Source organism: Sinohyriopsis cumingii, chromosome 11, assembly GCF_028554795.1.
Source record: "Sinohyriopsis cumingii isolate HCF-2022 chromosome 11, ASM2855479v2, whole genome shotgun sequence".
Taxonomy (NCBI): Eukaryota; Metazoa; Mollusca; class Bivalvia; order Unionida; family Unionidae; genus Sinohyriopsis; species Sinohyriopsis cumingii.
This window is the reverse complement of record NC_142971.1, coordinates 2,769,535-2,782,461: the sequence shown is the minus strand read 5'-3', so window position 1 is coordinate 2,782,461 and position 12,927 is coordinate 2,769,535. Positions and strand designations below refer to the sequence as shown.

At 40.0% G+C, this 12,927-nt stretch overlaps 1 protein-coding gene across 1 annotated transcript in view; it reads left to right on the top strand.

The window, feature by feature from the left end:
• The window catches only part of LOC149787530 (copine-8-like), a 77,068-nt gene that overhangs the window by 47,754 nt on the left and 16,387 nt on the right, over window positions 1-12,927 (top strand). Inside the window, exons 14-17 of the mRNA XM_089973658.1 lie at window positions 191-346; window positions 1,272-1,344; window positions 9,907-10,034; window positions 11,592-11,694. Of these exons, the coding sequence (XP_089829784.1) occupies window positions 191-346; window positions 1,272-1,344; window positions 9,907-10,034; window positions 11,592-11,694 (460 nt within the window). The remainder of the gene's footprint in view (window positions 1-190; window positions 347-1,271; window positions 1,345-9,906; window positions 10,035-11,591; window positions 11,695-12,927) is intronic.

Below are 12,927 nucleotides of genomic sequence, written 5' to 3'. Positions count from 1 at the left end.
GAATTTTAATTATGGCCACATTCTATATTTATGTGATTTATGGAAATGGAATTTTAATTATGGCCACATTCTATATTTATGTGATTTATGGAAATGGAATTTTAATTATTCCACATTCTATATTTATGTGATTTATGGAAATGGAATTTTAATTACTATATTTATGCCCATATTTTTGTTTAATCTTCAGAACTCAGCTGAATGTGACAGTAGCTATAGATTTTACAGCATCCAATGGCGATCCTTCTTCTCCAAATTCTCTCCATTATGTTTCTGCTTATGGTGCACCCAACCAATATGCATCAGCCATTCAGGCAGTAGGGGAGATAATTCAGGATTATGACAGGTTTGTATTGTGTGTGTGAGTCAGCATGTGTATTATGTGTGTTAGAACTAGGGTTGACATATTCCAAAGCTGACATAAGGTAAGCCTCCATATTCTAGAAACTTTTTGAGCACAGTACATGGGCTTCAGCTCAGTAACACCAAACAAAGCTGTAATACCCTGAGTGAATCTACTCATTGAAAACTAGCATTCAGTTAAAGACACAAAGATGAAAATATTCTTAAAGTTATATAATCTAACTTTATTCAAGTTAAGTTACAGAATATCAAATTATTTGAATTTTCATCTGGTTCATTTATATGACATGCTAGCATCCAGGATGATGATATTTCCTTTTTTCCCTATAGATTTAAAATTAAAATTTACATTGTATTTCCTTGTTTTAGTTACATTTCTCAGTTTACACCAGGGTCTTTTGATGTAAACCAAATCTGAAATGCTCTTTAAAAAATCCTTCGAATTCAAATCCTACTTTATTGGTGCCAAATGGATACCTGTATTTTTATGGGGATTTGGGATCCATTAAAGTTAAACAAACATTTGATCATGACCCTTATATATAGGTTAGAAAAATTCTGCCTCCTGTGAAGCCTTGTGTATGGTGCTAAAATATGATTATGGCTGGAATTTTCATATTCTGTCTTGATGCATATAGAGTTCAACAACTTTTTACCAAAGAAATGCAGATATTTGTAAATGTATATAAATGTATATGAAAAACCGAATCAATAAAGATTAAACAGACATATACTTTATCTATTCTAAATTTTGAAATAAATGAATTGACAAAAAAATCTTTTAAATTTTTGTCATGTGTATAAATGTATATGAATGCAGAGACCAATTTTCAGTCATCTGCCAATAGTATTTGAATTTTTGTGCTGGCATATCTCAATCTACCATAATAAACATGTCATTTTTTCAGTGACAAGCTGTTTCCTGCTCTGGGTTTTGGTGCTAGATTGCCCGATGGCACAGTCTCTCATGAATTTCCATTGGTAAATTTCACTATATATATACACACACACCTCTCTGTCAATAACTCGCGCATAATGGGGTCCACAAACATAGCACTAAAAGCGAGGCGTGAGAAACCGAGAGACCTACAAAAATTGAAAAAAATCGCTTTGACATCGAGAAAACTGGGTAGTGGGGGTGCATTAGGGAACTGGGCTGCTTAATGACTGAATCATCATATTACAAACACGTCGATAATAATGTTTAATAATGCACTTTTTCTAATGAAGTTATTTGTTATGTTTAAATAACATTTATTTTCAAAATGTCCAACATAAGAAACATTGTCCAACTGGTTTCATCAACCATCACATGTATGCGAAAAATCTATGTATTACATCACTGCTTTTTGTTTTCTTGACGAGTCTGGTTCCAGTAGTGGTGTCTAATAGTATCCTACCGAATCAGGAGTCCACACAGCAGGGAACTAGACTAACTGTTGATACACCACCAAACAAGATTCCTCTTTTTACAAAAACATGCGAGATTTATTTCGTGAGATCATCATCTATGTCAAAACTCAAGTTTTGTATTGTTCAGTTAGTACAATATTGATGTCATGATTTCATTGGAAGTAATAATAAAACTTTTTATCATCCTTGTGGATATCTTTAAGTGCCAGTTCAAGAATTCTCAGAAACTCGCTTGCCCACAATGGACCGTATCTGTGAAATCAAGCTCTTTATTTTGCGAAGTATTCATTTCGCTGGGCTGCCTTGTTATCTTTGATCACAGTTATGAATGACTTGGTTAATTTAAGGTAGTTTATATTGCATACACAAAACCATATATAAGTGTTCGATTGATCAAATGAAGTGAGTTCACCCGACATACGACTGGGGCCGCTAGATTTTAAGTTTGTAGGATTTTTGTGACTTTTATCTTTTCTTTTATTTCACCTCCTTTATTTGATTCAAAAGACATAATTAACGTGATTATACAAAGGAGGCCAGCTTTTAATTCAGTGCAACAATGCAACAAATACTTCAGCAAGTCATTTCTCAAAACTCGTTCGGCACTTAATTAAGTTCTCAGAGAAATGCTTGCGAACATAGCTGTTATGGTAGATTTACGCATTTTATGGTTAATTACAAGAGGTCACATTGCATTTATGATGATTACACTTAAAAGGAATTAAAAGCTAGAACTAGAACACAAATTTCAATTGATAAAAAAATTATTTAATTTGTATTTATTAATTCTTGTGTCAGTTTATGTATGAGGGAGAGCACAAATATATTTATCGGACTCCAGTTCAAGTACCATAGCAACAAGAATGTAGATTTGGATGTGGATAGTTTTAAATGAGTGGCATATGTGCAAGTGATATAGAATGTCTTCCTTAAGTTGTTTTGGGAAAATAATAGGAATTTATTGTCGGCCTAGAGTAAATGTAAAATGCCATGGTCTGATTGAAGCACATTGTTATGAACACTGCCATAGATGTAATGTTAAACCTCTCCACAGATTTTGTCTTTGTTAAAACACTGAGTTGTTTCACTTAACAATTTCATAATATCCATTGTACATCATACTTAGTAAATATTTATATTGCAAGTATTTTTGCTCTAGTAACCAAATGTTTCTGGTTTTTGTTAATGAGGAATAATTTTTGCATAACTGAAGATGATATACACAGATCATTGTCATACTGTTTTCATATCAGTCTAAAAGCTTATCTCAGTACTTGCTCATGAACCAAAGGTAGTATCTAATTTGGATTAACTGTTAAAAAAACCCTAGTATAATTGACCTAAAATTGAGATCTGTACTTTATCCAAAATGTGCTACTCTTGGTCATGTTCTGAATATTGTTAAAGCTATAGAAAAGGACTGAAAATATGCCTTTCACAATCTACAACTGTCAGGAGAATTTTCATCCCAGTATACAAGGCATTTTCTCCTTCAAATTCGTTCCTCGATCACATTAACGTTAGGGATATAAGCCTGCTACCTCTCAAATCCAGTCCTACTAAAAGACGAAAATTCGTCTTTTCGGTCTATCTCATATAGACCAAAGGGCAATAACTCTTGCCCCTTACGTCCCCTTGCCACCGCCAGGTGTCACTAGTTTTTAAGCTTCGCTTGTACTGATAACACATACATTATACCTCCAAACAATCCAAGCCATCTTAGCGTTAAATTGGACCATCTGAAGTTAAATTTGGATTTATTGTGTTGGACAATCATTCTTCTACAGGTTGTATACATTATTTTAAAAATATTTTTCAAAATTGAGTGACTTTGTGACCCTTACGGATTTCGTTTACTGAAGACCATGTTACACACGCTATTGCAGAACTCGTGTTGTCAGTTAAGAGTTAACGCGACACTGACTAATTTCGCTTACTCCATTAGTAACGGTTGTGGTATTAGCGAATTAATAACATGCTGAATTGATAATTTGTGCTTTGTTTTCTTTTCTTGTGTCGTTTCAGTACAAATGTCAACCAGATGCATGAAATGCAAAATGTTCAAAGCAAAAGAAGACAACCATGACTCTTGTATTGTATGTACCAAGTGTACATCATCTATACCATGCAGCGTGTCTAATACTTGGACAGAGCAAACGTGGGCTGATGTAGTCCAGAAGGCAGCAAAAGAGAGGGATAGATGGAATAAGTCGAAGAAAGATAGCATTGATGTCCTCGGTATACATCCGAAGACAGCCTCCATTGCGAGCCTTGTGGGGGACGTTTGGGTCCCCCCTCCACCTAAAGTTCGTTGTTTGCAGCCGTCAGCCACAGTAACATCAGCGGCAATGGAGGAAAATAATGTTGACAGGGTACAACAGTCCAACTTTGAACAGATGTGTTGTTTGGTCCAGGAAACGACGATGCAGCTATTGACATCAGGCCAGATATTACCCTTATTTCCCTCGCTCGCTTCCACAGCTTTTTCTGACTCTTTGGGGGAATGTTCCCCCAATTTTAGGCTGCCCAGTGGGCGTATCTTCCCCCGTTTGTCCGAGCATGGCCTTCGGGCCTGTAAGTCAGGACGCATGGGGTTTTTACCGGATCCATCAGATCCATTTCTTTACACAACCTCTACGTCACCGTCTGTCCGGCTGTCCCAGCATGGGGACCCTATTGCTAAAACGGTCCGACCAGACATGACTTACGCAGATTTTAGTGATAAATCCGTCCGTCAAGCTGTACCGCCGGCAACATACCAATACTATGGCAGAGATTTTAGTGAGAAATCTGTCCGTCCAGCCAGGCCATTGGAGCAGCCGGTACCAGTGATAGCAGGACCGTCGCCAACATTCAGACCGACCACAAGCCAGACAAACCAGCTGGCAGGGCTGGCCGTCCATATGTTCACGGCTTATCCACAAGGGAGAGTTAGTGACAGTGTTAAGGATGACAGAATCGCGTCATCTTTGCCACCTGGTATGCTCTATCCAGAAATGCAAGCTATTACAGAACACGACTCGGCACACAGTGAGGGTGATGAAACTCCTGCAAATCAGCCGTACACAGATCCAACCATGGAATGGACTGAGTTTGGCTTCAAGGCGGCAGTGGAAGAAATTTATAGTGTGTTGGCAACTTCAGAATGCCCTCCACCTCCTACCACCACTCAAGACTACAAAGTTAAGACGTCTGTAGATCTTGACGGGGAGGAAGAGACGCCGTCCTTCCGGCTCCTTCCCCAGTTGGCAAAAATTAAGGAGATTAATGATTGTCTATCAGGACGAATAGTTGATCCAGGGAATGCTAAGGCGTTCTTGTCAGAAAGCCAAGTATCAGTGACGTTCTCGTGTCGCTGGTACAAAACTCATTCAGATGCCTTCAATACGGATCTTCCGGCCCTGGACAAAAATATGGAGCAGTTCACATGTCTGCTCCACTGTTTTACATAGTGGACAAAAATGTGTTCCATGCCACGTCAAAGCTAGTCCGGAACGTAGTCACTGCGTCTTCAATGTTAGACATGGCTTCATTAGCCATTTTTCTGACTCGCAGAAAAATCCGACAAAGACCACGCTTGGGAAGCAACGGCCCGGATTGCTAGAGTTATTAACAGGACAGCTCACCATTCCATGGCTAATGCATTGACTGCTTCTGCCAACTTAGACCTGATACGAAGTGATGCATGTCTGCGGTCCACGTCGCTCAAGCCCCATCATGCTCTGGCTTTACGGATGACTCCGTTTGGGTTGCCTTTACTCTTTGGAGGAAAAATTGAAGAAGTTCGGAAGCAGGCAGCTCAGGAACTGCCCCTCCAACTCGCAGCCCAACCCTCACAGGCGTTTAGAAAAAATCAGCCCCTGCCACAGCAGAGGGATGATTGGCGGACCAGGGACAAGGGATCCTTACAATCAAATGTGCAGTATAGATCCCAACCCAATGCCAGGAGACAGCAGTCTAATCAAGCTACTAGGCAACCATACAGAGGCAATAAGAAACAAAGTTTCTCCGTCTTCAAGCCTCCTAACTCTAAAAATTGACATACCCTCTCCATCACCCACGGACAGCCTACCTGTGGGCGGCCGCCTCCTGCAATTTCAGGACCACTGGACCACCTTTTTTTCCTCAGAACGATTGGGTGATCCAGGTCATTTCGGAGGGACTTCAGGTTTCATTTATCCAACCCCCTCCCCTGTCCTCCTCTCCCCTCTTCACGGACGTACCGTCCGATCGGGAGAAGGATACCTTTCTACAACAGGAGATACGGTCGCTCATAGAAAAACGGGCGGTGGAGATTGTGAAAAAAACTGCAATCGCCGGGGTTTTATTCCAGGCTGTTTCTTATCCAGAAGACAAAAGGCAAGTTGAGGCCGATCATCGACCTGAGTCGCCTCAACCAATACATTTTACCACCAAAATTCAAGATGGAAACGGTGAGATCAATCCGTCTTTCCATCCGGCGGGACGAGTATGCCGTCAGTCTAGATATGACTGACGCATATTTTCACGTCCCTACCCACCCGCGTCATGGAAATTTCTCCGATTCGCTTACTGTGACATGGTTTATCAGTTCCAGGCCCTACCCTTTGGCCTCAACATCAGCCCTTGGGCTTTTACCAAGGTTATGGATTGCGTCGTCACCCTGTTCCACTCGACTTCATCTAAAGGGATGGCAGTGTACTTGGACGACGTCCTCCAGAAACATATGGTAAGTTCTATTCTGCTCAAAGGCAGAAATGATCTTTTAGCACTTTTAGATCATCTTGGCTTTGTCGTGAACTGGGAAAAGTCCAATCTCGGTCCATCCCAGTGTTTTGTCCATCTGGGTATGGAGTTTCTCACCGATCTGAATCTGGTATGGCTTCCTCGTGCTCGCGTAATCCAGATCGTCGAACTCGTCGAGTCCGTTTCCAACAGGACGTGGATTTCAGCGAGAGAATTCTTGCAACTCCTCGGATTATTCATTGTGGTGGCGGACTTGATCCCGCTTGGCCGTCTTTTTATGCGTCCCTTACAAATGACGTTACTGGCACAATGGCGCCCCTTTTCAAGTCTCCTCAATCAAACAATAATGATCACGCCCGAGATACGATCGTTCCTGCATCAGTGGCACAACCCTGGTTGGCTGTCCATGGGGATTCCTCTGGAGATGCCCCAAGCGGAGATAACGGTATGTACTGATGCCAGTACCTACGGTTGGGTGCCCACCTGTTGCCAGACTTCGCTACAGTCAGCGGCACGTGGGAGCCAGGGGAGACGCCTCTCCACATCAACCTTTTAGAAATGAGGGCTGTCATCAATGCCTTTCATTTCTGGAAGGATCAACTCTCAGGAAAAACTTTCCTCATTATGTCAGACAACTCTGTGGTGGTGACTTACCTCCTCAAATAAGGGGGCACCAAATCACCAGACCTGTACATTCTGATCTGGCAGTTTCTACGTTGGTGCGACAACCTCCACATCAACGTACAAATCAGACACATTCCTGGCAGACTCAATGTCTTGGCTGACACTCTATCAAGGAAAGGTCAAGTCATTCACATGGAATGGTCACTCCATCAATCAGTCTTTCTTCGGATTTGCACACTTTGGGGGCGTCTGATGATCAATCTTTTTGCGACAAGGTGGAATCGCAAGTTGCCCACCTTCGTCTCTCCGGTTCCAGACCCAGAGGCTTGGGCCGTGGACGCTCTGTCAATCGGCTGGGAGGGGTTCTGGGCATTCGCCTACCCTCCCACAGTTTTGGTACCGAAAATAATCTAGAGGTTAAGGGGTCAGAACTGTCGGATGATTCTGATTGCCCCTCTCAGATGGAACAAGTCCTGGGTCACCAATCTACTCGATCTAGTGATAGATCTACCCAGGAAGATTCCAACCAGCCCAAATCTTCTCAAACAACCGCGGTCACAGGTGTTCCACCCCTGCCTGGACCGTCTTCTTCTTCACACTTAAGGCTCTTGTCCGGGCAGCCTTGCGAGACAAACAATTTAAATCTTCAATTGTGGAGAGAATCTCAAGAACAAGAAGGCCCTCCACTCTGAAGGCTTATGAGGGAAAGTGGCATGTTTTCAGGGACTGGTGCCATATCAGTAACGTCGTCCCTTTGAGTGTCTCAATCCCTCAACTGGCCGACTTTTTTCTCTGGCTTTTCGAGGAGAAACAGTTGGCCCCAATTACTATCAAAGGCTACCGCTCCATGATATCAGACACATTCCGCCATCATGGTAGATGTGATTTTGGGCATAACAAAAATCTGTTAGATCTTTTAGCCAATTTTGATTTCAATCGACCAAAATCCCTCACCCTGTTTCCAAAATGGAATCTGTCCTGGGTTTTAACATGGCTCAATTCAGACAAATTTGAACCTTTAGCCCACACTTCGTTAAAGCTACTATCATACAAAACATGTTTCTTGATAGCCTTAGCTTCAGCATGCAGGGTGAGCGAGTTACATGCCCTTTCCAGTGACCTGAACTTTCTTCAGTTCAGATCAGATGGTTCGGTGGTCCTCCTGACGCAACCAGGCTTTGTAGCCAAAAATAGGTTACCATTCATTGGCAATCAAAGAATCATCATTCGCTCACTCTCTTCCATAGATAAGTCAAGAGCAGCAGCCATGCAAGATCCTGTTCATGCACTCAAGCACTATTTAAAACGCACAGAGGCATGTCAGGACACACGTAAGCGCCTCTTTCTTCCAGTCAAAGCTGGTAAACGGGATATCACCCCTCAAGCCCTTGCTTCATGGCAGAAGTGGGTTATACGCTCGGCATACTCTGAGGTCTCACAAGATCAGAGTCGCCTCATGAAGATTACGGCTCATGAGATTAGAGCAATCTCGGCGAGCCTGGCATTCAAACACAATGTTTCAATCCGAGATATAATAGAAGCTGTTGGCTGGCATGCAGAGTCAACCTTCTCCAGTTTTTATCTCAGAGATTTGGCTTTGCAGAGGCAAACCTTGAATCTGGTAGGTCCGGTGTTGGCAGCCCAGATGACCACCAGACCCATTTAAAACAATCAGCACAGCCTATCAGCTTCGCTGGATTCACCAGTGAAATTTTGTAGGTAAGAAGATTTCAATAACTATCTTCTTAACCATATATAGGGGTCACATATAACGGGACCCTAGGCTGTGTAGCTGATGAAATTAGGAGAACAGGTTATTGTTCAAATGGGGAATCCAGCCATCATCCCCTAGAAGGTACCCGGAGTGGAGGTAGGATGCTCAGCATTCCCTCCTCCTATTACTTATTCTCCTAACGTTAATGTGATCGGTGAACTTATTTGAAGGAGAAAGCAAACTTTTAGTAAATTGTGTTTCTCCGAGAATACTTACCCGATCACATTACTTAAAAACCCTCCCAACCACCCCGCTATGTGAGCATCCTCGTATAATATATATCGCTCAGCTTAAAAAACTAGTGACACCTGGCGGTGGCAAGGGGAGGTAAGGGGCAAGAGTTATTGCCTTTTGGTCTATATGAGATAGACCGAAAAGACAAATTTTCGTCTTTTAGTAGGGCTGGATTCGAGAGGTAGCAGGCTTATATCCCTAACGTTAATGTGATCAGGATAGTATTCTCAGAGAAACACAATTTATTAAAAATTTGCTTTCTTTGTTGAATACATTACATGTACTCACATTAGCATTTAGGCAATGAGCTCCAGCCCTCCTGAAAAAATGTAGTTTATATAAATGAAGACACGTAACATCTAGAAATTATTTCCCCTTTATATTCTAGCATCTATAGGAATACTTCATTTTAACTTGCATTGTCTTTTTAATTTGTATAATATTAATTCACTTTTTTCTGGATACTAGTTTCTCTGTATTTTGTGGTTGCTTCAAACAGAAGCTTAAGACCTGGTATAAATTGTATTTCTCATTTATGCCTTTCAATCAGAAGCATATCAAGGCATGTGAAAAGCATAAATGAAAACTTCAATTTGCAAAACCACTTAAATGATAATGATGCAAATAAATTATTTCACCATATCCTAATTCTTCATTACAGAAATTATAAAAAAGACAGAGTTTATATTTTTAAAATAGCAGTTAGAAGATTAAACATTTAATTTTTTTATTGAAACCCTGGGTTGTCTGCATATAATCTTTTACTTTTGTAGAATTTCAACCCAAATAGTCCATTCTGTGCTGGTATAAATGGAATTCTTCAAACATACTACAGTGCCTTGAGAAGTGTACAGCTGTATGGACCAACCAACTTTGCTCCCTGTATCCGCCATGTTGCGAGGTGATTGTCCTTTCCCAATGAGACTTCTGTTTCATTTTTTTACTTTTCTTCCTTAAATTAAGACTTGGGTTTAACAAATTTTCATCATTTTTGATGAATTTGCATTGAACATTAAATACTCGGTCAAGATTATTCTGTTAGTAAGGTTTGAAGATTTCCACAAGCTTGTAGAATCCTGCAACTCTGGCTTCAAGATTATAAAAAAAAACTTTATTTAGAGTTTGATCATTTTTATTCATTATGCCTCTAATATTTCTTTATTTTGATAATATCCTTGCAATAGGAGATTTTTTTTATGCCCAGCCATTATTATGTTAGGATGTTTGTCTTTCTGTTACCAACTTGTCTCTGAGCAGTAACTCGAGTTGTCTATGATCTAAGCTGAAAAAATCCATAAAGAAATTCATTTCTTAGAAGGGGCCCTATTTTTAAAATTCATAACAACAAGTAAACTTAAGAATCAGTGTTGTGAATACTACATCGCCCAAACTGTCTTAGTTACCAAAGAGTCACTACTTTGCTGATATGATGTTAAACTGTAATACATGCTGACAAATCTTATATTGTTTAGGAATTCAGTATGAGAATAAATATTACGGCAATAATTGATACGAGTTTGTGTAAAAATAGGTTTGGGGGATGGTATTGTAGAGTTCCACTAAACTGAAATTTTGGTTTATAATCAGCTTCAAAATTAGGCTTGAGACCTTAAGTTGCACACATATAGCTACATGGACTTTCTCACCGAAAACTGATCAGTACTCAACACTGAATTCACTAATTTTCTTGTCAGTCTCCTGTTGTTATTCTTTCAAATTGCATGGGATCGCTCAGATAACCAAATCCCACTTTGGACTGCCGCACTTCAAGTGGATTCTTGAATTGGCTCAGTTTAATACATATTTTTATAGTGGCCACCCTTGCTTTCACCTGTGAAAACTCAGCAAGATATGTCCCTTTCTGAACTGCAAATTATCAAAACATTTTGCAACATCATCAAAACTTGTATCATCACCAAACATTTTTGGAGTTGTAGGCTGACTGCTGAAGCTTTGAATGACTCCATTTGTGAAATATATGTCATAGAAACAGTGAACATACTTCCTGTTGATACAAGAAACAGGGATACAAACAGTCCATGTAGATCAAAATCAGTAGACAAAAACAAAAAAAGGAATGTTTCAAAGAAACAGGAAAAAAATTAAGAAGTTTTGCTCATGAGGCACTAGACGTTTGGGATAACAATATTTTTTGTTAAAAATTGTTTTCTTTGAATGTCTTGGTATTAATGACATGTCTAACACATTTTAATTTATTGCCTCTATCATGTAAATGAAATTGGAGATAAAAACTGCCTTTGCCAAGGGCTGTCATATGTACACTCAGAGGGAACCAGTGTAAAAGTGTCAGAGATACACATACCTTACCACATACCTCACTGAAACATCAAAACAAAGAAGCTAAAGTAGAGATGCATCATTCATCATTTGGTCATAACCATGGATGTCCTAGGGCTGTCATATTTCCATTATGAACTTGATCACTCTTGTCTTACAGGTTTGCAACACAACATAGAGACGGATCACACTACTTTATACTGCTGATCATCACTGATGGGGTTATCACTGACCTTCCTCAGACCATTGAAGCCATTGTTGAGGTATTTTGTCAGAACTTTTTCAGTTTTAAATCAGAACATTATTGATCTGTTTCATAAAACCTGTTTAATATTTCATATGATGATATCACACAAAGTATGTCATGAATATCCAAAAGTAGCTTCGAGGAACACAAAAAAACCTGATTATGTTAATGTGTATGTGTGATTTGGATTTTGAATGTAGCATTAAAAAAATTTCAGTCATATCACTATGTCTGTTGTGGGGGCACCGAGTGGCCGAGTGGTCTAAAGTGTTGTCCATCACGGATCACTGACATCTCGCCTCTGTCTGCGTAGGTTCGAGTCTCGGGCTCGGCCAATGTGGATATGTGAGAAAGCTTGCCAGTAGCTTCTCGTGGGTCGGTGGCTTTTTCCAGGGTTTACCCGGGTTCTTCCTCCACCATTAATACTGGCTGCCATGTATAGCCTATCTTGTGCTGAAAGATGGCGTTAAACAACAAATGTCTGTAGTGTGGCAGTTTATAGTGATGTCTAGCACTGGTGCATCAATCACATTATCCTGACACCAGGCTGACCAGTCCTAACACTAACCTCATAATGGTGAGCACCAGGTGAGGCATATACTGGTACAATTTGTTTAAGTCTTTGGTATGACTCGGCCAGGGTTCTAACCTGTGATTTCTCGCATCTGAGGTAGATGCTGTAACAACCTATGCCACTGGAGCGGTTAAAAAATATATTAACAGTTTATTGATAAGATTGTGATTTGCTTTGTACTAGAAACATTCTTGCATATGTATATCATTTTGTATTTGATTTATCAAAGTTATTGAATAAACTGATATGCATAGAACCAAGGCTCTCAAAACATGAAAACTATTCTTCTTAGTGTAGGAGTTTTATAATACCAGGAATGAACGCTGTTCTAAAGTCTGATGTGTGAGTGATGGGCTCATTATTCTCTTTGCAATTAAAGTTAGTGATAATGCCCATGCAGATATTTTAGTTACAACCCCACCCCAGTCTGTAATATATTCCTCAACATACCAAACAAACAAGCACCATGGCCTTTTGGCAGTAAATCTTTACTTTGTTTCATATCATCATGGATCTTACCACCAATGTGAAATAAGAACTATATGAAAATATATTTATGACTTTCTCAAATTAAATTTTAAAACTACTGGAAAAAGTTCTCTTGTGGCTTAATGCCCACCATAAGGCAGATCATGTTATGTCACAGTGATGTCCATCTGTCTGTCTGTCTGTCTG